Source organism: Aulonocara stuartgranti, assembly GCF_965226115.1.
Source record: "Aulonocara stuartgranti genome assembly, chromosome: 18".
In the NCBI taxonomy this organism is placed as follows: domain Eukaryota; kingdom Metazoa; phylum Chordata; class Actinopteri; order Cichliformes; family Cichlidae; genus Aulonocara; species Aulonocara stuartgranti.
Window position 1 is genome coordinate 25,930,298 of NC_138954.1, and position 27,813 is coordinate 25,958,110.

Below are 27,813 nucleotides of genomic sequence, written 5' to 3' on the forward strand. Positions count from 1 at the left end.
ATTCTGTTATTGACTCTATTTAGCACAGTAATTAAATGAAATGTCAGTATTATTCAAGTCATAGCCAGCCTTGGAATACACTTTATTTTTATTCACGCCATCATTTACATAGAAATAAAAGACAATATTGTCCAAACAAAAAAACCCATTAACATTATTTGAGACAAACTCCTCTTATCTTCTGAATGCACGTTCAATGATGGAATATAAAATAAAACATTTAATCGTTACGCTGAACAGCTACTGTACCAAAACATTAGGTTCTTTCAGGTGACACCTTCACATCAGCCAGGTCACTTTTACTCCTGGAAATCTGCTGTGTGGAAGCCAATTACTGAGGAATGACAGAAACTAAGCTCTGGTTTTAAAAAGAATCTCTGCATATTCAAAGCTGCACACAAGAGGAGCTTTTTTTGCAACGAACTCTCTGAATCAACATCACACAGAAAAGGGAAGCACTGCCAAACAGAAGGAAAGAGGAATGGCTACTTTGTTTTTTATTATTATTATAACCGTTTTGGAGAAACAAAAGTAGGAACAGTTTTCCAACAAAAAGCACAGCCTACAAGGAAGACCAGAAAATACAGACAAACAGTTATAAAACCGCTCGAGGTAAGAAATCTATACAAACTTTACATGAAAAATCACATTCTGACTAGTAAAAACAAAGTGTTGAGCAATGCACCGACTATGAAAATTCAAAAATACAGAGATCTTCTACATGGTGACTTATAATACAGGACATCACTGATGTCAGCTGCTTTACACAAACAAACCTGCAGGAGGAGTCGCCCTCTGGTTTATTTATCTGAAACAAACAGCCAGAGAAAGAAGTGAAGGAGTGAACATGGACTTCTGCTGGGTTCTGACGCCACATCTCATTGATAGAGATGGGAAACATACAATCAAAGTGCAACTAAAGTGAGAACTAGCTACAGCACCAGCCTATTCCTCTTGTTTTTACTAAGCATCTTTATTCTAGCGTAAGCATGTAATCACTTAGACATGTCCTGTTTCATCAAATCCTTATAACAGCAAGCAAATGGCTTCAATGGCAATCACCCATCATTAGACTAGGATTTATTTACTTTTGTTAAAAAATATAAATATCTTGTGTAAAAAAATATCGAAGGTGATTTATTATCTTTAAGAACAAATAGAAAAAGGGAATTCTTGGCAAAATTTTGTCAGGCTCCAAAAAGGGAGGCTGGGGATGTTTTGATGGACGTTATCTAGCTATGATACTTTGGGATGAGCTTGGGGGGGTTGATGGGATGGAAGGACGTCGGGTGGGGGGATAATTGTCACCCCTCCTGGAGGACCTCGGTTGGCTGTTCTTCAAGATGTGATTTTCAGTGACCTTTGACCTCAAAGCCAGTCTGTCTCTCTCTGTCAGGAGATGCTATGCTCATGGGTCAGTAGGGTTCATTTTCCTCATCCTCTGCCCCACTAAATCTACCCATCACTGGAGAAGTACAAACATTTTTCACCCCCAAGTCAGTGTCTGTTAGTCAACGCTGTTCAGCTGTGAAGCCATCAATTCTCCTGCGTTCTGGATGGTTCCACTTCGCTTTGGCACACGGGCTCTGCCTCCGTCCTGCACCTCTTGGCCGGCCTGTCGGGTGCTGTGTCCCTGTGGTCTAGCAGAGGCTCCAGGGAGCCATTTCTGTCGAGGGTGGGTGCAGTGGGCTGGCTGCAGCCGTTGGAGTTGTTGTCTGAAGGTGGAGGCGGAGCTTCTGGCGGATGGGACGGACCGTTGGACTGAACGCCCTCAGATTTGACTTGGTTTGCTGGTGGCAACTGAGCACCATCCACCGTGTGGCTTGCAACACCTAACGAAGAAAGATGAAACACGGGGTTAGACATATTTAACAAGTTTAAGAAAAAAAAAAAGCCATTCAGGTGTTGTCGGATGTTTTCGATCAGGTTCCTGAGATTCCACCATTTACAGGAAGTGCAACCTTCATGCAGAGTATTTACAGACGTGATCATGGCACATTACTTGTCAGCCATTTTGGACATGTAATAATCCTAAAACACAGTGAAAAACCTACTAAACATTATGTAGATGCGATAAACCATGGCATCTATGAGTAAACAAACAAGTGTATCTACTCAGAGGAACGTCTTGATGAATTCTCAATCATCCAGGTAGGTAAATCTGGATGTAGCGTTTTCAGTGGGAGACTGCCACTGGAAAAGCTCCAGTTTGCTGCCATTCACAGGTGTTTCTGACACTTTTTTGAAGTGGATCTCACACTTAGCAAATAAACTCTTGTGATGTGAGAAGGTAATCAAGCTGTTTATAAGTACTTAAAGAGTTTTAGGCCGGTGAAGTCTAATATTAGCTGAATGTTATGTTGCTATTTAGCCATCTCTTGTCAGCTGTCCGGAGACGGGAGGGTTATGTGGCTGATCTGCTGACGATAACTAATTCATGTAGGATTACTTCTTTTAGAACTCTAACTTCAGTTTAGGAGGAAGAGAATGAGATGGAGACGGTGAGGCGAGAGTGGAAGTGGAGGAGACAGATGAAGGAGATAGAAAGAAACTAGCAAAAACTGAAATTACAAATCTAAAAATTTTAAATGGTCATATTGTTTGAAATGACTGGTGATTTTAAAATTCAAGTAGCTTATAATTGTTTTACTGTCATACTATTTATCTGATGTCTGTATCCGTTAACTGTTTTGTTTTTTCATGGTCTCTATCTGAAACAACAGGAAAGTGATTTAAAAAACATTCTTTCTGTCCTTGATGATTGCTGCACCCAATCATGCAGCAGAATAGAGGTGTGAGGGGGACAAAAGTGGTCTATGTAAACTACATATGAACAGTGTTGGGCAAGTTACTTTGAAAAAGTAATTAATTATAGTTACTTCTTCAAAAAAGTAACTGAGTTAGTAACTGAGTTACAACATTCTAAAAGTAATTAAGTACTTGCAAAGTAACTACTGCGCTACTTTTAAAAAAAACACAAAAAAAAACGTTTAACCCTCTGGGGTCCAGGGTATAATTGGCCATTTTTAACTACTTTTGATTTTCCCTCCACATTTTACCTTTAAAAACGATTTACTTTGCCTTGTTTGGTATCATTCTTTTCAGCACAAAAAACATAAAATCAGAGTAGAAAAAGTTCACTGTAACAACCACAAACATGTTTAATGAATCATATTTCATAACTTTAAATGCAAATATAAATTGTCAATTTTAAAATCCTACGCACAAGTTTTGCAAAAAACAAAGTTATTTGCATCCATTTACCTTTTATCGTCCTTTTTTAAATAACCATTTCAAACTATTTACAGAACAATCAGCAGTTCTGCATTCAATAAGATGCCACACAAATTACCATTTGTGCCACTCCAAACAATAATTTCTGTCCACTATAAAGGAGAACATCACAGCCTGATACCTGCAGGTCTGACAGCAGCAGGTGTATCACTCCTTTTTCTACCTGAAGACAGCAGTCGCCTCATTGTTCTGACACACAACACAAAACTATCCACAACACTACACACTAACTACACAAGACAACACATTAACTACACACCCAAAACACGCTAAACGTCACAAATCTCTCACATCTCAAAACTCGCTCTCTCTCTTTTTCTCTCGCCGTCACTCCTAAAACTTCCCGTTTTGTTTTGTTTTTTTAATTTTTTGCTCATAAGCGGAGCGTGCTTGCTGCGCTGTCCTTAGACAGTAAACGTGACGAAACTATTGAGGAAAAAACGCCGCATATATATTGTTTATCATGACTCTGGTTTTACGTGGCCTATCAACACAATTATAAACTGGTATATATCACCTTGTTGCTTTGTCTTTAAGTGGTCATGTGATTGGCTTACCACGACTCCTTTATTCTTCCTCAATCAAACAGCAGCACTCATGCCATTGTTTTGCCCCCTCAGCTCCAGGTGTTGTGCTAGACAGTGATCGTGGTTACCGTCCGCGGGAGCGCGCAGCTGCTTAAAGCTGTAGCATCCAGATTACTTACATAGTCAGCTACTTGCGTGCAACTGATAGAAGATGCGGTAAGCTGAACACAGCTTCAACCGTCTGTTTGTTGAAAAATAGTAACGGACCGCATTTTCTTGTTAGTAACTGTAACGCGTTGTAACGATAGGAATAGTAATTAGTTAGATTACTCGTTACTGAAAAAGTAACGCCGTTAGTCTCCGTTATTCCCATCACTGCATATGAATGACTGTATTGAATATTTAAGTGATGATTAGAGTAACTTTGAGTCAGTTTTCAAGCACAGGATCATAGTTTGTCTTAAATTCTTGTCATTTACCCAAAACTCTCATTAAATGAAAGGCTGGTTATATTTTAGGATAAACGTGGTGCACTCATCATGTGTATCAGCTCACCATTCTGACTGCTGCTGTCTTCTCTCTCCGAGTGGCTGGCGCTGCTGTTGGAGGTGGTGGGAGGAGGCGATGCTGCCCTGCTGGATGTCGCACTCTCCGTCTCATCCAGTAATCTGTCCATATAGTCACTGATGACAGAAAGCAATGCACACAGTCTGTTACACAACCTAAACTGTTCATATGGTTTAGCAGTCTGTGTGGTCAGGTGTCCCTCCCCAGTCTGACAGTGACTGTGGGTGGTTTCTACGACATTAAATCTATAGCTTCACTTATGCGATGGCTTCTATAAACCGGGTTTGATTCTTTCTGCCAGTCCACTGAACTAACCGTAAAGAAGAGACAACTCCGAGAGATGTTCAAGCCAGAAAATGAGAACAACTGATGACCACTAAGGAACAGAAGGAAGCAGCAGACAAGGCACAACAGAAGATCAACAACCAGTTTCAGGTACGCTGCCTCAGCAGACTATTTTATAATAATGTGGCCATCACTGGTGACAAAGGGAATTTAACCAAGCATTTGCAAAGCTCTTAATACTTAAAAAAGAAGATTTTTACATAAGCAACCTCACAGTCGGTGGAGGTTGCACATTCTTCCATTACTAATTTTCTATGAGCAATGTTCTTCAAAATTGCATACACTTTTTTAAAAGTTAACTTACGTGACACCGGGGTGAAGGTTGTATTTCCTTTTCCCAAGTCTGGTTTGCTGTGCAAAGAAATCATAACGCTCAGACTTCTTCCACATGTAATAAAAGGCCACACATTCTCCTACAGACCTAGTTCTCACCTGAAAGATTTAATTCAGCAGACATGAAATGACCATTATTACCATCACCTGAAGACACAGTTTCAGGACAGATTCAAGTAAGAGACAAATCAAATAAGAGCTTAGCAACTGGACAAAAGTCAAATGATTTGCAGACATTTTAAAATCTTAACAAATCAATTTTACTGGTCTCAAAAAGCAAAAAGGTTCAAATGAAGCAGATTCCAACCCTAAGTATCCAGAAAACACCTGACAGTAAACATCTCATGTTAGCGCCATGTTAGAAGCAGAAATCTCTAACTAATGTGTTTTTCTCTCACCTTGTTGGCCTGTATTAAATGAAAGTCTTTCCCATAAGCTTTCAGTCCTTGTTCAAAATTTCTACATTCTTCTTCAGTCCAGACAGAGAGCTCCTCTGTTACAGAGAGTCATAAGTGTTAATGTTTCATTTGAATTCAACTGTTTTTTAAAAGAAAATTCAAAATGCAGAGGGCTACATAGACAAGAACAAAATGTGAAGAACATCTGTGAGCATAGGTTGCTTACCTCTGGCTGCTTTTACATTAAATCTAAGTCTTCTTAAAGCTTCCTCTGTGTCAAAGTCACATTTCACCAGTTCATACAATGCCTACCAGCAGGATACAGACAAGCAGGTTTAGATTAGACGACAGTTATACATAACAGCACGTGATCTGCTTTGTGTGATTTGATTCAAGCTACAGAAGAGCTGCTGTCACCTGTTCATTATCTTTGATATGGGATCCCTCTGGGATTGCATCCACTCCTTTCTCCTCTCCCGTCCGCCTGGAAGCCTCTGTCAAGAACTCCACAACTTTGCCTTCAGGAAGACACTCGGGGTTCCACAACAGCTGGTCATCGTTTTCGTAAACTGAAAGTACAGGTTCAAATGAAACGAAGGGCAAGACATCAACATTTTTAAGCCTCCTCAGTTTATCTGGATCCAGGAAGGCTGAGAAAGGTTATGGTGTAAATACACAAAAACCCAACTTACCTTTCTCATTGTCTTTGTATTTGCACAGACCCACAGGAGTTTCTGCCTGATACATGGAACCCACCATAATCTCCTATTGGGAAAAACATCATTCACACTGAGTGTAGCCCCATGATTATTTCAGAAGTGTACTAAGAGCACAGAAAAAGATCTGGATTTCTTTTATGGCAAATATTTGTATTTATTTTATTAAATGTTTACACATACATATAAAATTTATCAATCACATAGCCTAAATCGCTGTTTTTTTACAGTTAAAATAGATACATAAATAACATATAGTATTCAGTATTAAGTTAACAACAAACTCATAATTCTGCAGTGGTGACATTGTAAGTCAGCAGCTCATCACAGAGACGGCCAAATGAATTCAGCTTCATCTGATGGTGCACATGTCTTTTTTGCTTTACCTTTTTCCAGTCTTCAGACGGAACATAATCTTCATCTTCATCTGACTCCTCCTCGGCATCATTATTGCCTGAGACATAATGTGATATTTACTTATCCAGCTGTTTACAAATATAAAACAACACAAGTAAAAAGAAGGAAGATAAGAAAAATGTATTAGCAGTACAACACATACTTTCAAAGTACTTGAGTTTCTGGGGGCGAATAAGTTCTGCTGTGCCGAGTGACCTGACTGAGCGCGTGCGACCCTCTGAGGCTGCCTGGGTCTCACCTGCCTGTTCCAATGAGTTCTTCACATCCTCACTCTGAAAAACAAACAAACAAAGCAAATCACAAAAAGTTAGAAAAGTTTAAACAATTTCAAAAATCATCTGCCACTCTTGACAAAAATCCAGCATGCATGTGTAGCTCTGTGTGGGTGCTTCTTTCTCTAACAGAACTCAAAGCCCCCGCATGTTTGTGTGATTTTATAACCACAACTTTACCTGACAATATCACGTAAGTGAAAGATAATGGCTGATTTGCATGAATGTCTCATTATATTGTTTTTATCCCTTCTTTTACACAGACCACACCCTTAGTCCTCACTTACTCAATAGTACAGAGAAACAGAGTGGCAACAACGCCCCCATCACAAAGCAATACTGCCCACCAGAGTTGGGCGATTTGCTTCACAGTAGATTCTATTGGCCCAATGAAGCATCATCGAAGACTGATGGCTATGCTGCCTGGTGGCAAAGGAGCCTTCCATTATAGTAGTGCTAGCCACACTCTGTGAGGTAAAAAAAATTTACCAGCAGCCCCCAGAGCCATTCCTCAGCCTCCAGCACCTATGGTATAAATCTGTACGTAAGTTTCAGAAAAGTTTACTTCTGATCTTGACCTTGAGGTCACCAGGATTCTAATTCAACTGAGATTTTTCGTAGATGCACTTATGGTATGAATTTAAAAATCTTATGTTGCCTCATTCTCATGTTATTCCCAAACTTAGGTGTCCACGCCGGCAGCTAAGATACTACGCAGGACTCTTGTGCCCCCAGGCCTCTGGTAGAGGACCCAAGCTTAAAGGATAGACCTTTAACATTCTGTTCAGAGGAAAGACTCACAAGATGTACATACAGTTGTAGGCACAGAGGGGAATGACACACAAGCCCTCCAAAACATACCTCATTTCTTTTCAGCTCGCCCGTGCTTCTGCTGCTTTCATCATTGTCAAGTTCCTCATCCTCTTCCTCATCATCCTCCTCTTCTTCTGGTTCTTCCTCTTCCTCCTCATCCTCATCTGCTGGTGATCTGTCGCCCCCATAACCATACAGACTCAGCAGCTCATCAATAGGCATCTCTCCCTCCTATTAAAAGCAGATTGGTTTACTGATGCTTGGGTGTTACATTTAAATACATTTAAAGTTTGATTTTTCTTTGAAAAAACTGAACAAAATAGACTTTAAAGGTTCAAACTGTTAGGTTCAAACCAATACAATGAAAATCATTGCTGCATGAACTTGTCTTAAAATGTCTACATACTTACACAGTGAGACATAAACAGAAATTGAAGTTCAATTATACAGAATAAACATTTCAGCCCTGAGCAAGCTATGCTGTGAAAAACATGGAATAACAACAGTTACAATTTCTTCAACTAGAAATGAAAAATAATCAAATTATTGGGGACCTGTGCTGCATTTCCCACTACCCAGTTATTCATTATCTATTCTGTGTAGTCAGTCAGTGCAGGTGAGGTTCCACAGACTGTGGCATCTACTGACCAAAATACAAAGTAGTGCAAAATGGAGCTTAGAGTGCAACTCTCCCTACAACCACTACCACACGGTTGTTGTTTAATTATTCCACCATGAATTAACTTAAATGGAAAGTGAAATTTTGTGGTCTGCTCCTATTTCCCATTGAGTCACACTGGTGGATGTTTGATTTGGCATATGGCAGATGCCCTTCTGGAAACAAGCTTCCCATTTATCCAGGCTTGGGACCAGGATTAGGTAGAAACCAACCCAATGCAAGATGTTATTTTAGGATTTTTAAAAAATCTAATATAGCAGCTGATTTTTTTTTCTTTCAGAAATACGAAACAGGTAGATTTCCCTAACACAAGTTATATGTATTTATTAGTCCTTAGAAGACAACACAGCTTAAAAATAAGATTGTTTTACTGTTAGAGGTGTGGATTACTCTTTATTGCTCTGCCTGACTCTGCTCAGATGTTTTTATATTTATGGCATTCCAAACAGGTGCTGCCAACCAAGAAGTTGCATCTGATGGATAAACTATACAACATCAACAGTCAGAACACGGTTGAGGCATATTTGTTTTGTCGGCCATTAAAAATGCCAATATGTCTGAAAACGGCTAATACATAAAGATATAATTAGTCCGGCTTAAATACCAGAAGCACATTTACGTTACGATTCCCTGAGCCTGGATTTGTGTCTCCTCCCAGAAACAACCTAGGGATCTTTCATGTGTAAGGCAGCTGTGTTAACCACTATACCGTGGAGCCATTGAATAAGTTAGCAGAATTAAACAAAGTTAAACAAAAGTAAAAAAGTAACTGGAAAACATTATGTTTTAACACTAGTGTACCTTCAGCTAGCCAGCTGTTATCCATTCACTCAGTATGGTGGTATTTACAACTAAACCATTCAACTCTGTCTCTCTCTGTACTGCCTGCTGTAGAGCTACACTATTGTTCTGGCTGGGTCAATCCATTACCACCACCACCCCCAAAAAAATAGTGTTTTCAAACACTATTTGAAACTCAGGATTATTCCCTTACAGACTGTGAAAATAAACATTGAACTACACTAGTGTTTTATTTACCCCATGGGCCTGACCAAACCAAATATGATCTCCTGACACAAACCCGTGTAAGATCTTCAATCTCATTGGCATTGGTCTCATCTGATGCCTCCATCATTTCCTCCTCCTCCAGGGTGCGCTCATCGTCAAAGTCATGGACAAGCATTTCAGCTGATGGGTCAAAATCATGGTCATCGGAACCTGCTGAACCTCCTATGAAAGGAAGCATGAAAGAGGCAATGGAAATTTAGAAGGAAAATATGACAGAATTTAATCTTCATTTAAGGAAATTGCAACAAATTGTAAAGCTCTAAAGAATCACTCAGTATTTTTATTTGCATATCTTCACATATACTGTATGAGTGTGGGCAGCTGAAATGTTACTTTATGGTTTAATTTGTTAAATATTATATTCTAAATTATATAAATGTTGAACTACTTACAAACTGAATACCCACATAGGATTACTTGAAGTACTGTGCACTAAACTAAGGACTTTTTACTTCAGTACTGCAGAGGACTGTAGTACGGACAGCACTAAATCAATCAGTGCCTAATTTTAGCCACTGCTCTGCTCTTTGCTACATCTGTAGTGCAAAATGCAAAGCTGGCCACAGTAACACATCTCATCTGAGAAAACACCCGGTCAAAGGCAAAATATATCTAAAAGCTGAAGACTATATTGTGCTTGATTCACCAAAGGAGCTTCAGCTAACATTAGCAGATCTGTCTTTAACATATAAGAAGCTGAACACATGGAGGATGATGATGAAGCCTTTTTCACAGTGCTGGCTGACAGTTTAACTTCAACTTCATGGGTTTTTTTTTTAACTTTTTACACTGGCTGCACTGCAATTTCTTATCAGACAGAGATCCTTTATGAATCCTCTACACAAAATTACACTGCCATAGAAGTTTCAACACAATCATAACACCACATATCCCAACCAGCAAAATATTAACTCCTAAATAAATCAGTTGATAATATATAAATAAAACTGCCAGCTAACATGTTCAAATATGCAAACATATCAATAAAATCATTATTACTATTATGCATTAAACATTCTTATAGTAACTGTTATAAAAGGGCTCAGACTTGCACATTGATGCAATCAGCCTTTTACTGAAGGTGCTATTGTTGATAATCTCCAGGGTGTGTGCGTGCAGAACTGAAACGACCACATTACATGAGATGCCACATCAGAAATCTTATTTAGTCTAACATTGTTATTTAATATCGTAATATACAAACACTGTGACAGTGATGTCAAGATCACAGAAATTTTCAGATGATGAAGGTAGCTGGTGTGGTGAGTACAATGCTTAAAAAAATACTAATAATAGCAAAATGTACCGATTAAGAAGTACGGACTTATTTTTTAAATTAGTATTTTGTAATATTAATTAGACACTTCAAAATAAGTACAGGAAAAAACAGTGTTGTCTTAAACATAGAGGGTACCTAAGCCTAAAAACTTGATACATTTATTTTCCGTTTCAAACTAATCATATTTTTTAAAACAAACAAACCACAGAACACGATTAATATCGATCAATGTCAAAATCAAAATGAATCCGTGTCTGATAGACAAAAGATTTCAAATCAGTGTCTTTCGACCAAACAACTACAGAAAGCCTCCAACTGCATGTAAATTACCTGGGCTCGAATTCCCGAGGGAGGGCTGAAAACAGAAAAAGAGCAACAAATTAAAATATAATTTATTTATTTTTTAAATACTATTTAAAAAAACTGCATCAGATGCAATACGTCATTAGACGGACAACAACAACATAAAAAAAGCTCACTCCTGATTAACTTGACATATTCTAGTTCCTTTGACAGAGGACTGTAAACGGGAGCTGGGGGAAAGCGCGCCCGACCCTGTCCTAAAGCTGACTGCAGTTCAACACAAACTGAAACAAAGAATACTGTCACCGGTTCCTGTGGGGACATTTATTTAGCAACTCGCTGATTGAAATGTCACAGGTACAGCGCCGTGTATATCACCGGCAATCACCCAAACTTAGCGCCAACAGCCAAGTGCTTACTAGGTTAATTTTCTCAGCTCGCTAACTTACAAGAGAAGTTCCAAGCTAGTTAATTCTCCTTTAGATATTTATGCTAACGCGTCCAAGTTAGGCTTGGTATCAACAGGCAACAAATAACGATTAAAAATAACCCATAAAATATCTCCAAGCATAAAAATCCGCCACACGGCTGAATAAAAATATCATACACAGTTAAGTATTTTCGAAGAAAACCGCGGAGTAACATCGCTAACGCTGCTGCTACCTCCAAACGGGGCTAGCGTCGCTAATGTTAGCTAAACCCGAAGTTTAATAAACATGCCTGAGTCGAGAAATGCTCATTATTTAGCAGCGAAAACATCCCACAGTTAATTTCGTACACTTAAACTACAACACACAAACAGTGTGAATATTCGACTGAAGTAACTATCCCGTAGTATAAATTTATTTTTTCCGAATATTTATTTCACTTTCTTACCTCCGCCATGTTCGCAATCCTACAGGGTCAAGTCGGGGGTCAGCGATAGTTCCCGTATGTGGAGCCCCGCCCACCTACGTCTCCATAGAAAAACTGAGTGACCTCAAGCAGTGATGTAGTAATGTACTCCTATAACAGCAAGCTTAACGCAAAAATAATTAGTTTTGTAACGGAAATTTTTCATTGTGTTTTATTTAATTCGGAACATTTAAATTTATAAAGCCTTTTACTGTATTATATTCAGCTTTTATATTTAAAATTACTTTCAGCTTCTCACTTATTCATAAAGGCTTCCATAGGCATCAAATACCACTATACCATGGAGCCAGCTTTTAAATGTAAATTAAAAATATTGTTTTCAAATGTTTTCTGTAATGTCTCCACTGTCACATGTTTCTTCTTCTGATAGTGGTTTTATGTTCTTATCAGGGAGAATACAGACACAGAGGCTAAAGGTGATGGCGATGTATGTGACAAAGAAGGTGTGCAGCCAGTGTCCTGGTGTGGAGGTTCTAACTGGTTTGGACCTAGGCTGTCCACCAGAGCTCAGATACAGTTCTAAAGTTTTGCAGGAGATATTATCAAATTGTGGAAAAGCTTTTGGAATAAACTGAAAAAAATTATATGACCACCTTTATTCTTCAACACAGCATGAACTCTCTTAGGGAATGTAACTTATTGAAGTAGTCTTCAGGAATAGTTCTCCAGGCTTCTTGAGGAACATTCAAAGCTGTTCTTTGGATGTTGGTTGCCTTTTGTTCTGTTCTCTGTCAAGATGATCCCACACTGCTTCAGTAATGTTGAGGTCTGGGACCATGGGAGGCCATTCGATGACTGACTGACTGATAACTTTTGTACTGTGTTTTTTTTTTTCTATTTAGGTATGCTTTTACTGAATTGGCAGTGAGTTTGGAATCAACATGAATCAAATGCTGTCCATATGCTCTTGCATGTTGGTACAAAATCAGATGGCACTTTTTTTTTCATAATTACATCAATTTTGACACCAATGGTTGAATTTCAGCCCCAATTCATGACAGTGCCCCCACTCTGCTTTACAGATGGCTGTGACACTCACTGTTGCACCTGTCCCCTGACTTTCTCTGTATATACTGACATTGATTTGAACTGTAAAATTCAAATTTGAATTCATCACTCTATCAGACCTGTAGTCACTGATTTTCAGTCCAGTTATTGTGTGATCTGGCATACCTCAGCCCTTTCTCCTTGATTCCTTTCCTTAAGAATGGCTTCTTGGCAGCCACCCTTCCACTGAGACCATTTCAGATGAGGCTTCAGTGAACAGTAGGTGGATCAACTGTAGTGCCAGATATATCTCTAGGATCCTGTGTGAAGTCTTTGCTGGATTTTTTCCTATTTCTTAAGGACATGACTTTCAGATACCGTTCATTTGCTGGAGACACTTTTTCAGGCCGGATTCTTCTTTTGTCCTCCACTTGTCCAGTTTCCACAAAAACTTAAGGACACACAACACACTATGAAGAGATATGCAAAGTTTGCATTTAATAGTTCTTTAGTAAACACCTTGCTGGTGGAAAAATACAACTTTATGTCTGCCAAAGTATGTTATCTTTTTTATTTTCTGTTGATTCAGCTAAGGAAATAGGGACAGTTTTTTGCAAAATGCTGCTAGTAACAAACTGCATATAGACACAGTACATATGTACCACTGGAATTCAGTCTTGTTATATTAATTTGCTAAATCAGATAATTATTACAAGGTGTATGTGAAATCTGTTTAACTTTTTCTTTTGTGGGTTCTTCTCTGAAGACACAAGAGAAATTACTATGCAAACAAGAAACCCACTTATATTTATAGAAAGAAATCCCCTGTATTTTAAAAAGAAATACCTGTGTCCGCTACAGTAATATTAAAATAACATTTGTGAATGTGTCACAGTTTACAGGAGTGCTGTATGTGTAAACTCCCCATAAAACCCTGAGAAACATAGCAGATGTTATGAATAACCTTAAATGTCATAAAGAACAAACGAATTTTACACTTTTTCCAACTGAACCAGGCTATAAAACATCGATTTATAACACCACCCCTCCACTGTTGACATATAAAGACGGGCAAGCAATGACAACTCTAACCCAGAACATAGGTTCGATTTAACAAGTGTACCGGTAATAGCAACTGTCTTTCCGTGGAATCACTGATTTATGCCAGTGATAGCGGCCGTGTGTGCTTCTTCGTTGCTATGCAGAGAGCAATCACCTCTTTATCTCGTAGGGCGCATATCTCAAGAGATCCATTATGAAATACTTTGCTGAATCCACGGCAATAAAAACCCTGCAGTTCGTACATAAAAGAGCAATTCTTTCCCTTTAACATTTACCAAAATGCAGTCAATCAGCGATCTTTGCAGTGACTTAGATTCCCACACATATCCCAAATTGGCAGATTTACATCCGCTGTTAAAAAGCACACGATGATCACCAATGATAATGCATAGATAATGCATTTACTCAGGAAACACCTGAGGAAGGCTGTGCGATATAAGACCCGATCGGGACGTGTCCTGAGAAACATCAACATGAGATCCCTACCGTTGGTCATCGTGCTGCTGTGCATGTTGTGTGCGGCGCAGGTTCAGACACAGGAGAGCGCCAACACACTGAAGCTGTGCGGTCGAGCTTTTCTAAGGGCAGTGGTGTTCAACTGCGGAGGATCCAGGTGGAGAAGATTTATGGGAGAAGAGGATACTTTCCCAGAAGGTCAGTATGGACTCACCTCTATTTTCCTTTTTAAATTTATCTAACCTAAATTAGAGACTTCTAGTAAACAAATATTTTTACCTCTTTGGCAGTCAACAGAGAGGCAAACCTCCTAAAGTGGATAGATGTGTCAGTAATGGAACGTCAATTGCGGGACCAAAACGCGGCCTTGATGAGAACGTGCTGCCAACAGGGTTGTCAAAAAAGCGACCTGTCCATGCTCTGCTAGAGCAGAGGAACATCTCAAGGAAGTTCTCAGTCTGTCACAGTTACTCCTAATTTGGCATAATCTCTGTTGTACAGAACACTGTAAGGATGACATCATTTCTGAGTGCAAAAATGTAAAAAAATAAATAAAATGTAAAAAAAAAAAAAAAGCACACTGTGAGGTTTGGTTAAGATTTGTTTTAAATTTCTTTACAACTACTCAAAAACAGAGCACAGAAAGAGAGAATTCACTCAAAGTAAACAGCATAAACACTCGCCACGCCAAACAGAGAACTGTTCTTGAAGAAGTGCGAGGCGAAAGTGTCATTAGACGTGTCCCAGAGACAGCGGCTGCTGATCTGCATGCATTGCCCGGTGAGCTGGCCGATGTGGACCAGGATGACAATTTTGTATCTGGGGATCATTAGTTCCTTCACGCGGGCTCTTATTACCTGGAAGAAGAGTCAGTCTGAATAATGGAGAAATTTAAACATGTTTAGAAAGAGTTGCATCTATTCTTCATTTACCTCGCACAATGTTTTGGTCATTTTTTGAGACCACTCTACTTCATATTTCTCCTCTTGGAGGTAACTGGTAAGGACGTCTTTAAGTATGTCTGTGGCCGCGTTGGCAGGGAAGCGTTTGTAAGGTCCTGTGGTGCGAAAAAAGCCAGAAAACATTTATTACTAACAAAAATCCCATTTTATATTTGTCTAGTAGTTTTGATGGTGGGGTAAAAACATGATGGATGCATGTGAACAGAAGAAAAATTCATATTTTTGTCCATCTCAATTTATATCCTACACAAAACAGTAGGCCACTCTTTACCACCGTGAGGCTGAATTTTTACTTTTCTGCTTAAAATGATCAAACAAAATATATTCAGTTTATTTGTCAGTTCTGTGATGCCTAGAACCTATAACTCAGCCCCAGTTTTGTAGGCAATTAAAAAGGCTAACTCACCCATCTGGTAGGTGTTCTCCATTGTTGGAGCAAGGCGAGCATTGTCATCATGGTGGCCCAGTTCATCAATGTATGACACAGTGCTTATAGAGCTGAAAGACATAATCATGCTGAAGAGAATACCAGGACAGATGCCATGTGGACTGACCAGCAGTTTCACAACCAAACATGCTGCACTGGGAATGCTGTTTTGAAAATCATTCATAACCTACCAGGAAGCTAAAAAGCTAAAAGATGGACACTGGCCCATATTATCTTAATAGTCTACTCACTCCTTAGTCCTGCCAGTTGTGTCTTTGCCTCTCCCGTTAGAAGGCACCTTGACTACCCTCTTCTCTTTCCTTTGCTGTTTTTCTTTATCGGACATCCCCACTTCTCCTTATTTTTGGGTTCTGAATGACCTGAATGTCGCACGTAGACCCTAACAAAGTACAAAACAATACGCTCATAAATGTGTCATTTGCGTTCAGAGTCACTAGACCGAGTTTGAAAAGTAGAGTTTTTAATTACAAAATCGATTACAGATGATAAAATTAGAATACTGAGCCAAATTACCAGTTTACCAGCCTTGAACTAAGCCGAACCAGTCGTCTGGTATGGCTTGGTGTTGTTATGGAAACGGTCCATTAAGCTGTGGGAGGGGTTTCCGGTGAAGTGCTTGTTAAAGTCTCGCGAGGTGAACGACCGAGACAAGCTTGGAAACGAGAGGCTGAGTTAATTACATTTTACAGTAGATATAATTTTAAGGCTCACCTTACCTTACGTTAAAGGCAAAGTTGTGTACCCTTTTCATCTCCCATCTTCTTCCCTTTTTAACGTTGTGTTGTGGTAAACTATTTCCTGTAAAGCACTTTAGGCTCATGTCAGTAAAAAGTACCATTTCTGAATATTTCTTGCTTGATACCCCACATTTTATTAAAGGAGGCCAATAATTATAATAACAGTTACAGAGGTGGCAACAATATACCTTTTTCACAAACGTTATACTGACATGAAAAAGATAAACACAGGAGCTACAAATAATCTAATAATATCATATAACACAATAAAAAAAAAATATAATATTCATGCTCTGGCCAGTTTATGCACAGATCCTTAATTTATGTGATTAGCAACACCTGTGTTTTACGGCAAATAGCTGCTGTGGAAAAATTATATCCTTGAATGCATCCTTAAAAGAAACATATGTGGGGGAAAACACTCTTCTAAGATAGGATAAGAGTGTATTAAATACATTTTTAAAAAGAATATGGAATAGATGAAAGAAATATTAAAAGATAATTAAATCAAATTAAGATAACTATTAAATTAAAAGATAATGATTTGTAAATAACTGGATATGAGTAAATTAAGCTTTTTATCTATATCTATGTATATTCTTATAATACAGTTTATTTTTAACTAACTAGGCAGCTCATTCTCTTTTTCATCCTTCATCCTGCTTCATAAACTGTCGTCATGTGCAGGAATAAGACCATGACGGGGTAAAAAAATTCCCATAATCCCACTAAGGACTGTTTTTGTAGTTGCTTGGGAGTGTTTATTTATATAACATGATGACTGATGATGATGGTTTTCAGCCTATTTGACCTCACTATTAAGTTATGACAGACAATAATTTACAGTGTCGCTGAAGCGCCAGGTTGTACATTTAATGTTATGGGTTATGTGCCTGTAGGTGTTATATTTTTACATCTTTGAACAAATGAGAAGGAGATAAATGACTCTTATTTCCTCTTCTTTATTACCAAGTAAAACAGGTATTACATTATAATGACTTTTTTTTCCATATATTTTCTCTCAAAATCTTTGGATGGGAAATTTACATGAAATGTTTGCATATTCTGATCCTAATGCAGTGAAAGAATACATACAGCCAAAAAAGTTGTAGAAAAAATAAACTTACAGAAAACCTCTGGTTTTGGAATATTAGTGTACACTCAAAAATAAGGCAAAGAAAAATATAAGCATATTCAACAGAAGAAAAACAAAAGTCGTTCTTACTCAACCAAAAAAAAGCCATGTTTCTTTTTCTAAGGAACTGAATTTCGCCCGAGTCCAAAGTGTGAGTCAACACATGGAAACGCTCTGTAAAAAAGTGAAACACACACATGTGACATGAAGCAACAATTTGTTTCATGAAGAAAATTGAAGGTGTGCTTTTGTGTGCAAGTCAAACACAGGAGGATGTCAAACACCTATATCGGATGCATGGGATGGGTACGTCATTGAACGCATGCCAGATTTGATTGACAATGAGTTTCTGAAGGTGCATCACCAGCAAAATAGAGAATGGAGGCGCAAGTGAAGGCAAAGGAGTCTCTTCTCAAAGCACACTGATACAACAACACACACATCATGACCTCACTGAAATGGATAAAGTGGTATTGCATTGATAAGACCGGCGATGGACAGGTGCAGATTTCATGCGCCACTGTTTGGAGTTATTCATCAACACCTTTTCTTTCTTTTTTTTCTCTTTGTTTTTTTGTTACAAGAAACCTACGTTAGATGAAGAGAGTGTTGTGTGTCGTTACGCAGAACCAAATGCATTATGAGCGCTGACATCAAGAAACCAAGAGACGATCACAGACACGTCCATATGCTCAGAGAAATATTTGAAACATAGCTTTTTATGTACACTTTTTACACTTAATTAAATATTGCTATTAGAAAATGATAAAACATTTATTCGACATGGTGGGAAAAGGGAGAAAATAAAGCAGGGAAATAAATAGTGCTGTCTTTTTGATAGACACTTCTTTTCATTGCTCTGTGATGTCCTCCATCAAAGATTATTGTCAGAGTTTATAAGCAGCATCAAAGGCAACTCCTACAATCCATAGCCCTGGTCCCTTTAGATTTCTCTGGAAACTTAAAGGTCCTTTTCCTCAGTGTATGGCACTCTTGCATCTCTAGACTTCCTAATATAATTTCTGGATAAATTACCCAAGCTGTCCCAGTGAAAGTAGCAGCTTCACACATAAGCGTCAGCTCAGTATAATGCAATTCTACCCACAAAACACCACCACAAACTCCACCTGTGTCCTGTAATGTGAGACCTTTGATGTATCTCAACATTGCACTTGCCCTTTAGTGGTAATTCGATGCGTTTGTTGTGCACCAGGTCACACTGCTCTAACTCTCTGCCAACACGACTCGTTAATGGTAAAAATGCTTCCAGTAGTAGTGTTTAAAGGCTGTGTGTGTGAAAGTATGGCGTTATGTATGCGCTTCAGCCCTGAGCACAGTCTTTCCAGCACATCAAGTGTGGTTTGTAAAGAAACTCTTTTGCACTCAACAAACTGAGGCCTGATGTTTGACTTTGAAATGACCAAAACTGCAGTTCCTTTAACGTCCACTCGAGGCTGCCTCCAAAAATGAGTCAATCCCCATAAACTAGGAGGTGGGGGAAAAAACCGACACTGCATATTATTGCAGTATTTTATCAATACGTAAACACCAAATATCGATATTTTACGAAATGAATGAAAATACTCTGAATACTACGAACAAAAGCGCTCAGCTCAACCACCATCATCCTGAGATAACGTTAGTTAGTAAACTCACATCGGCTCAAATGTGAATTTGTCTGTGAAGACATCAACAGATATGTGACTTTCACCCAACCGTCTGGTGATTTCCACCTTTAACATTTACAGTTTAGTAAAAAAAACTTTTCATTTCCAATGACAGTGGTGTCCTCAGTGGACTAACTATGCCACTCGTTTTCTGCAAGGCACCACCTCAGTTAATAGGAACTGGACCCGTCGTGCATGTGGGTGTCTTTTTGATCATTCTCTGAGCCATCTGCCAAATCTCCTGCCGTGTTGCACATCATGTCCTAGAAGTCTCTGCTCTATATTACTTGAGTGAACCTACAGCGAACTTAGCCCGCAACCCTGTCATACAAATATGGCCACAAATATAGCTCCAATAATCCAAAACACTCACGACGACTATAAATCAAAATGTAACTTTGCTAACCAAGTCTAAATGGTTCATTCAGTCTAAGGAAGCAAAATAGCATTAAGTTTGGATCTTGGTTACCGTGGGCTTATGATGATTAAATGGATCAAGCATACAAATCATAGAGCAAACAGTTTTATTTGCTCTAATTATTATTGTGACAAGTTTCCCTACAAAATCAATTTGATCATGACCCATGATCAAATTGTTCCCTAAAGTTCCCAGGACTGAGGCGCAAACATAATTCCATGTCAAGAGCACCTTAGGATTCATAGTCCTGATGTTCTTCCAGTGCTGCAGGTCATTTTAAACTGTCACCTTTAATCATAAGACAGATAAAAGGGATATGACGGTGTCAAAGCTGTCCACACAGAGGAATACATTCTGCTTGGACAACAATCACGACAGTCACACATGTTGAAAATAAACAAAAAACATCTGATTTAAAGGTGGCAGTGCAAATCAGACAGTACCATGTGACTATAACTAATTGGAATACATCTGCAAAGCAAACCTATGTTAAAACATTTTCCATCTTTTCCACCTCGTTTAAGATTGTTTTGTCATACAAATTATTCACATCATCTTTAAGAGTGCATTCGAAGTGATAACCCGTGAAACAAGAGGAAAATAGAACAAATAAAGCTGGATCATTGTATGAAATCCACAATTATTTTTAAGTTAACAAGAACATAGACTTGGGGTTTCCCTAAACGTTACTCTATATAAGCTCATAAGTGTTCCAAGTGCACAAAACTAATGACTTGTATTTACTTGCATAAACTCAGCAGCAGTCAGTTGACCGAGAATGTCACATTTCACCTCTGTGTTGTTATCTGTTACTCTAATGAACTCCAGCCATTAAATCTAATGGCTCCTAAAGATAAATTTTCAAATGCACTAAACATGGGATGATCCGTAGTCTTCACAGTCAAAAGCCATTGATTTTCTTGGTTCTGTTCGCAAACAGGTCCGCTAATTATCTGCCAAATATTTCCCTGTGAAACACAATAAGACATGTCAGATAGTTGGGAAGTGTCCGTGTGCATTTATATTAACAAACCACAGACTGAAGACAGTCAGCCACTGTTTCTGATGCTTAAACTGACCTGCAGCAAATCTCTTCTTGACCAATGATAGCCGGTAGCCAGTCCCGACCAGCTGGATGTCACAGCCTGACAGAGTGCTTCCTTCGCTTGTGAACTGGACTGTCAGCTGGGAGGGTTTACAGGGACCCTCGATCATCTGGAACCGGCCCAGGAGAGCCCCTACTCCTGCCAGACATGTGATATTTGTGTAACGGGACCAAAAGATTTTACTTTTAAAATCCAAAGAAGAAGAAGAAGAAGTAGAAATTAAAAATGTTAAATATTATGAACATGGCAAAAATGAATACTTGCCTCCATTCTCAGACCTGTGAGACAGGCTTGGGATTTTCCACTGTATTGTCTGCTGCTCCGGATTCCTATATGAGGAAAGAAATTCCATGTTACATGTTACTCTCTCACATGTACTCTAAAGAGCAGATATAATAATACGATGAATACAGTGCATATCAATAATACACAGGCAACTGTGCCAATATTTATACACACTTATATAAATACAGAGTATGAAAATAATATAGCCTAGTTTCTACAAATAGATGGTAAAAGGTAGACGGTTGATGCACTAACATACACGTCAGTTTGCTCAGTTTACAATACTATCTCGGCCTTAGCCTCTCAATACGACCACATACTAAGAGTCCTTGTCACCAGGAATCCTCACCAGGTGGCAGGTGGGATCATGGCCTGTAGTTTGGCAATGCCTCCATCAACAGGAACCAGGAAGTTGATGTCGTGAAGCGGCACCGGGGCAGCCAGAGCCTCCGTGTTGTATTTGTAGTCTATTCTAAGGTCTATGTTGGTGCCATCGCCACGCCAGCTCACTGCCAGGTTCAAAGGAGTGGACTGGATCCCGTCTGCTGAGACCTAAATGGCAAAGACAAAGAAGACAGTGAGATAACTGGATAGATAGAAAAAATATAAAAACACATCCGTGAATATTAACGGATATTATATACCTGATACTTGATCATATCCACATTGTAGTATGTCGCCTGAGGCTTCTGTTCAGCCACTTTCTTTAGATGGCTAATCAAGTTTGGCATATTTACCCAGAACTCCTTTCTGTCTACACTGTCTGTAGTGGAATCACTAAGGGATGAGAGGAACATCTTTGATTCAGCCAGCATGAAGTAACACTATGAATCTCTTTTGTTTGGACTGTAAAAATGGGCAACTGTCCGCTCCAGTATATGTTTGTCTGTAATCTTCATCTTACCAGCACAGCAGCTGTGGATTAGGGAGGACCTGCTCCAGTCGGTTGTAGTTGCTGATGCTAAAAGTGAGGATAGGTTGAGCTGGGTGGCTCGCAAAGTGCCTGGTTATGCCAGCGGGGAAGGACAGCACCATCTCCCCTGTGATCTTCACAACACATCTGAGGCAGAGAGAGGACTCAAACTAAACAAAATATAAAGCTCACAGATCCCTCTCAGTATAAAAACCCTGAATACAAAGAACTGTGTACCTAATTAGACTTAAAACAACCTAGCCCAGTCTGCCTTAGAAACATTCCCCTGTCTGCAATTATTAGCAGTGCAGTGTTTCAGTTTTAGCATAAATCCATGCTGACATGATGTCAGTGCATTTTTAATGTAAGCCTACTTGCTGGGGTCAGCGCCTTTAAAGTAGGCATTGATGGTTTCTGTGAAGGCAGCTGCCACTGGCAGAGTGTCTTGGGGTCCCATGGTGAGTGGACTGGGACCTCTGGAGCACCCTAAAACACACATAAACACAAGTGACACTGCTATAACATCTCCTTATAAAACCGTAGTTGGGTTATATCTTACTTGCCTGAAAGTAGGTTTCACACACAGAGGACAGAATAATTCAAAAACAATTAAAGCAAAACCAAAGCCTCGATCATGGATCTGGATTCTAAGTAAGTGAGCAGGAGATGGGGATGGGTGGCAGCACTCTTGTGGACACAGCCAGTAAAGAAACGGGGCAGGTGCGTACAGTGCATGCACTGGTGTCACTAAAGCAGCACTATAGCTCAACTCACCTTCAAAAGCTAAATAAAACCTGCCGTGGTCAAACCATACCAGAGGCTGCGAGGCCTCTGAGTGAGCAGAGACATCAGGAAGAGAGAATCATGGAGAGGGACAAGACTGTGAGGCAAGGACACGATGAGTGACAGACAACATGTGGACTGAGATGCGCAGCTAAGCCGCAGAGACGAGCATGACAGCCATCTTGCTGGTAGCATACCTGTGGTGGACAAGTTGAGGTCCCTTCCTAAAGTTGGGGTGGACGCTGCACTCTGTGAGGTAATGGAGGAGATTGATGAAGAGCTCTCTGCCCGGGCCAGGGGGGCAAAAGGCGGGGGGCTGCTTGAAACTGGCGGACTGAATGGCCGGGTCTGGAGATGTAACACAAGTTATTTTGTTCAGAATGAAAAAACACAGTCTCAGGAACAAAAGATAAATGAGGGGGGGAGAGAGAGGGTAAAAGAAAAGAAAGGGCTTTTCCCACATACCAGGTCTGTGATCGGTTTCCCCGGGGGCAGCTTTGGTCGGGAGGACGGACGAGGAGGAGGAGGCGGAGGGACTGGGCTGCCTCGAGACTGAGGTGTGGTAGGACGAGCTGGAGATGAGGGGCCTGTGGCACATACCAGTGTCTGTGGTTAGCACAGCCTTCAGTTCACAGTGACGGAGATTTTTATTGCCGCACTTCCCTTCTATCAGCTGTGTTTGGAGAGAAACTGTTGTGCGAGACTCTGGTTGGTTCTGGCATGAAATAAAATTGCTGTTGAGATTTTTGTAGGTGTTCTTCTGATTCACGTGAAAAAAAAATCTGTAGGAAGACGTTACCGCTTGATCTCTGTGCTGATAGAAAGCATCCTGTAATTTTCATACTGGTCTGATGTGGGATGCTTGTTCTCGGTATTCACCAATTGAATGATGGTATATGTTAAACAAGACCATTTAAGCATTTTCAGCAGTCCCCCTTTAAAATATCAACATTATATTTCCTTATATTTCTGGAAAGATAAGACCTGTTATGCACTACAAACAAAACGCTGTCATTTCAGAATCACAACACTAGATGTCACTAAAGTTTGACCTGCTCATCTCTGTGATTTTTATTTTTGTGGCTGTGCTGGTGGCCTCGTCATTCTCACTTTTTTCAAAGCAAACAAAATTAAAGGACACTGCAGAATTTAAATAAAAAACATTAATCGTGCTTGGTGTAAATGAATCTCGAAGAGGCCACTGTGCGTGTTTGCAGCAACACAAGAGTACTCACTGCTGCCTGAGTAGGGTCCCGGGGAAGACATGATAGACCTGTAGGTAGTTGGAGGAAGAGGAGGTGGCGTGCCCCTGAAGCTTGGCGTCAGCTCTCTGGGGGAACCCACAAAGTCTGGTACATCTTCTCTCAGGTTTACACCTTCTGGAGTCCTCTTACCCCCTAAACCCCCAAGGACCAGTGGAGACGTGACTCCAGCACGAGGGGATCTACGCTCCGCTGGCAGAGGAGGCACAGGGCTGATGGGGGCAGGGGAGGAAGAGTACTCTGCAAACTGCAGCATCTCCTCATCAATAGCATCCTCTTCAGGGCACCCAGGAGGGGAATTAGAGGGGGAGAATTCTGGGGGCAGAGGAGGGGCTGGTTCATCTGGCGGAGGAGGTCCGAGTAGAATGGAGGGAGGCGAGTCTGGCGGAGTGAAACGAGGAGGAGACCCAGGGGAAAACGGCGGAGGTGAAGGTGGGGGTTCGTTTGGAGGTGGTCCAGGCGAGAGGCAGGGGGTGGAAGGGGTGGATGAAGGTGTGTCTGGCGGAGGAGAGTCGGGTGGCGGAGGTGGAGCCGGTTCATCGGGCGGTGGGGGCCTGTCATCAGTGAAAGTAACCCATCTGGGAGACATGGTGTCCTCACTCATGGGTCCAAAGACATCGTCTAGGTCGGGGGCAGGGGAGCCTCGGTAAGAGGCTGGGGAGAGGACATTCAGGTAGATTGGTGCCGAACTGCGAGCCGCCCTCCCATTGGGTAGATCGGCTGCAAAGAGTATATTGGAGAAGTGAGATCACAGCTGACTGATCTAACTATATTCTTGACTGATGTTTGAAAATAAATTTACCAGCAGATTCTGAAGGATAGCCGTAGTGACTTCTCGATGGAATGTTTTTTGGAGGGAGTGGAGGCGGAGCTGCGACAGGTGCAACAATTCAAGGTCAGCACAACTTCTTTAGAAACACGAATTACAACAGAGATAAAGTTCACTCATGTTTGCTCACCCCCTGTTGGAAAACTTCTGCTCAGCTGTGATTCTGATCGGGGTCTAGAATCTCCCCACGCATCCGAAGGTACCACTGTCATTGGATAAAGGGGGGAACAGTGTCACCTTTGTAAAGGGAGTTTATTCATTTGGGTAAAGTTATGTCTGATCAATGGAGGACTGACCGTCATATCTGGCATATTTTCTCTCTAAAGGCAGCTCAAAGAAGGCAGGAGTGTTCTGTGACAGCCTGTCACTGCAAAAAAACACATGCAACAAGTAAAAAAAATAGCACACATAGCTGCTCAAGGGACATCTGAAGCAGAGCAATAGCATACCATCTTAATGAAAGAAGCGTTTAATTTGCCAACATTGCTAAAAGGATGACAGACCTTTGCGTCTCTGGGGCAGGACTCGGTATCGGGGTTGAGCGTCTGGGTCTAGCGATCTCCTCACCTATAAGAAAAATAACAAACGCTCAGCTCCTGCTCTGCTGAGACTACTGTTATGTTGTTCTGGTTAGGAGTGGAGAAGTCCCATCCACCAACTGTTTAAACCTTTTGTTCACAAGTGGCAGCCAATCAGAAGAAAGTTGGTTTAAAGGAAGAGATGCTTAAAAGGCTTGTTTCAGACATAGAATTTAAAAAATGACTACACAGAGGCTTAGAATAAGTTAAATAACGATTATTTTGAACCCTGAGTCATGCAAAGCTCCTCAAATAGCTGGGTACGAGCATAATATATCCTCTTTAATATGCGTGCCGTAGCAATGTGGTTATGAGCACAAGTACAGGAATACGGGAGGAATTTTAAAAAGGGATTTTTAGAGATGTGTACTTACAGGACAAGTTCCTTTTCATCTGCCCGTGCAAAAAAAGAAAAGAAAAAAAAAGAAATCCAAACAAAAGAAAAAGTAAGGCTACAGATCATATTATACACCGTATACAAATACACATGATCTTCAGTCCTTTAAGATGTTCTTCTTTCTTATTATATCAAAACACAGTACGATTATAGGAAATCTAATTTGTGTATTACTCCTCTGGCTTAAGTGCTCTTCATCAGTCTTGATAGTTTTGGTGTGACTTGAACAGAATTGGAGACATCAGCTTGAGAAGTCTGTGCTTTGTCTAGTGCTGCCAAATCATAACTACCAACTCCATTCGAAAAATAAAAAGCATCTGAAAAGCAGAAATGCCTCCTTCCAGAAATGATCATCAGAAAAATATACATACTTTCTTGTGAGTCTTTTCGTGAATGAAGCACACATGCTAACTGTGTCAGTCAGCAGAGGGAAGTATGCATCTACCCGTGATGGGAGGCTCATGCTGACATGACAGCATGACAAGGTGTAAACATTAATGGCGTACCCCTTCTGCAGAGCTGTGGTACATTTTTTGGAGCTTTGAGAGGCAAAAGTCAAGTGTCACGTATTCATGAGAAGGCGGAAATTTCTCCCGTCGGTATCTCTGGTGGACAAGGCAACTCGCTAACTAAACAACGGATGAACAGCACTACAGCCTGAGGTAAAAATGTTTCTCTTTATTTTCTGCATTGTACAGAGTAAGGCAGCGGAGATCAGAAAGCTGCATTTGGGGCTATCAGTGGTAAAACAGCCAGCAGAGGGAAAACTTACCGGACTGTGTCTCTGAGACCAGCAAAAAGGAAGAGAGAACAGACCTGGGTCAGAGAGTGAGTGACAAATCAGTCAAATGGACACTAACTACAACTACACACACCGCATCTCTTTACTTTAACCGCAAAGCCTCAATAATGCAGCATGAGCCGTAACTCCCTGGAGATTATGCGGACAATACGAGCATCACCTAGAATCAGCACGCACACAGCCTCACACCGAAGACAGCAGGGTCTCTAGATCAACGGGTTTGGAACTGTATGTGTGTTAGGTTTGCTTTGCATTATGTAACGCACACGCTTTGCCACAAAGGTTTAAATAAAGCTGTCGCTGAGCAGGAAAAAACTGAAGGAACAGAAGCAAGAAGAAAAAGAAAGTTGTGATTTTTGTGAGGCAGTGAGGTTGGGAAAGAAAGTGCATCCAGGAAAAAAAAACGAAAGCCAGCGAAGACAGTCTACGAGATCACTACGACAGGAGGGAACACGTTATCAAGCGTTTTCACCACATCTCATGCCATCTGTCAGGGTGCTGATACAGATGTGAAAATGTGTGACAGGCTTACCGGACTTCTCCTCTACAAGAGGGCAGCAAATAAGTGAGAAGAAAAGACAAGCGCAGGCAGAGAGTCAAACAGATTTGAGAGAAATTAGCAGCTGGTAAAGTATATGAACTGCATTGAGCGTGACTATTGTGCTCTTCACAACTGTGCAGCAGAACAGGACTGCAGATCAGCAGCACTCACCAGAGACGGGGACAGCGCCAGGCCTCCCACTGATGCTTTTAGCTCGTCCATGGATGGAAGCACACACTTGGCACTGTCTGATACCAGCGGCTTGATCTTAATTTTGAACTTTTTTTTGCTGTCCTCGTCATCCTCTGAGTCGCTGGACGAGAAAAAGTGCTTTTCTTTGGAGGCTGGTGAACACTTGTAAAGGGCAAAGAGGAGGAAGTACAACATGCTGTACAAAAATGCAGATAGTTCAACCTTCTGTAGCATTTAAAGCAAGGACAACGGTGCAGGACAGGAGTGAGATATCCATTCTGTGTCCCAGTTACCAGTATTACAACTGCTGTAACTGACACTCCTTCT

General features: G+C 40.4%; 4 protein-coding genes across 5 annotated transcripts in view; all 4 read right to left on the reverse strand.

Moving 5' to 3' along the window:
- Positions 1 to 58: 58 nt before the first annotated feature.
- Positions 59 to 11,960, reverse strand: mier1b (mesoderm induction early response 1b, transcriptional regulator). Of its 2 annotated transcripts, XM_082514872.1 has the most exons (13): positions 11,888 to 11,960; positions 11,039 to 11,063; positions 9,443 to 9,591; positions 7,731 to 7,913; positions 6,740 to 6,869; positions 6,567 to 6,634; positions 6,157 to 6,229; positions 5,882 to 6,033; positions 5,691 to 5,772; positions 5,465 to 5,559; positions 5,038 to 5,165; positions 4,377 to 4,504; positions 59 to 1,832 (listed from the first exon to the last, which is right to left on the reverse strand). In XM_082514872.1, the coding sequence occupies exons 1-13, from the start codon at positions 11,894 to 11,896 to the stop codon at positions 1,537 to 1,539; spliced, it is 1,518 nt and encodes a 505-aa protein (XP_082370998.1). In that variant the 5' UTR covers positions 11,897 to 11,960; the 3' UTR covers positions 59 to 1,536. The 2 variants fall into 2 exon arrangements, with proteins under 2 accessions (XP_082370998.1, XP_082370999.1); XM_082514873.1 differs by lacking the exon at positions 11,888 to 11,960 and having other exon boundaries at positions 5,038 to 5,084.
- Positions 11,961 to 14,687: 2,727 nt separating this feature from the next.
- On the reverse strand, positions 14,688 to 16,460 carry dynlt5 (dynein light chain Tctex-type family member 5). The gene is made up of 5 exons (XM_082514474.1): positions 16,355 to 16,460; positions 16,072 to 16,220; positions 15,800 to 15,891; positions 15,364 to 15,488; positions 14,688 to 15,288 (listed from the first exon to the last, which is right to left on the reverse strand). The coding sequence occupies exons 2-5, from the start codon at positions 16,164 to 16,166 to the stop codon at positions 15,085 to 15,087; spliced, it is 516 nt and encodes a 171-aa protein (XP_082370600.1). The 5' UTR covers positions 16,167 to 16,220; positions 16,355 to 16,460; the 3' UTR covers positions 14,688 to 15,084.
- A 1,049-nt stretch (positions 16,461 to 17,509) lies between these two features.
- On the reverse strand, positions 17,510 to 27,524 carry LOC309694268 (SH3-containing GRB2-like protein 3-interacting protein 1). The gene is made up of 17 exons (XM_082514208.1): positions 27,466 to 27,524; positions 26,724 to 26,767; positions 25,929 to 25,947; positions 25,480 to 25,543; positions 25,273 to 25,343; positions 25,107 to 25,181; positions 24,950 to 25,018; positions 24,121 to 24,867; positions 23,351 to 23,472; positions 23,083 to 23,233; positions 22,477 to 22,588; positions 22,094 to 22,249; positions 21,834 to 21,966; positions 21,539 to 21,741; positions 21,169 to 21,233; positions 20,878 to 21,042; positions 17,510 to 20,766 (listed from the first exon to the last, which is right to left on the reverse strand). Exons 3-17 carry the CDS (start codon positions 25,945 to 25,947, stop codon positions 20,744 to 20,746), a joined length of 2,175 nt encoding a protein of 724 aa, XP_082370334.1. The 5' UTR covers positions 26,724 to 26,767; positions 27,466 to 27,524; the 3' UTR covers positions 17,510 to 20,743.
- The window catches only part of LOC309694270 (SH3-containing GRB2-like protein 3-interacting protein 1), a 34,417-nt gene continuing 33,910 nt past the window's right edge, over positions 27,307 to 27,813 (reverse strand). Inside the window, exon 8 of the mRNA XM_082514211.1 lies at positions 27,307 to 27,641. Within this exon, the coding sequence (XP_082370337.1) occupies positions 27,421 to 27,641 (221 nt within the window). The 3' untranslated portion in view covers positions 27,307 to 27,420. The remainder of the gene's footprint in view (positions 27,642 to 27,813) is intronic.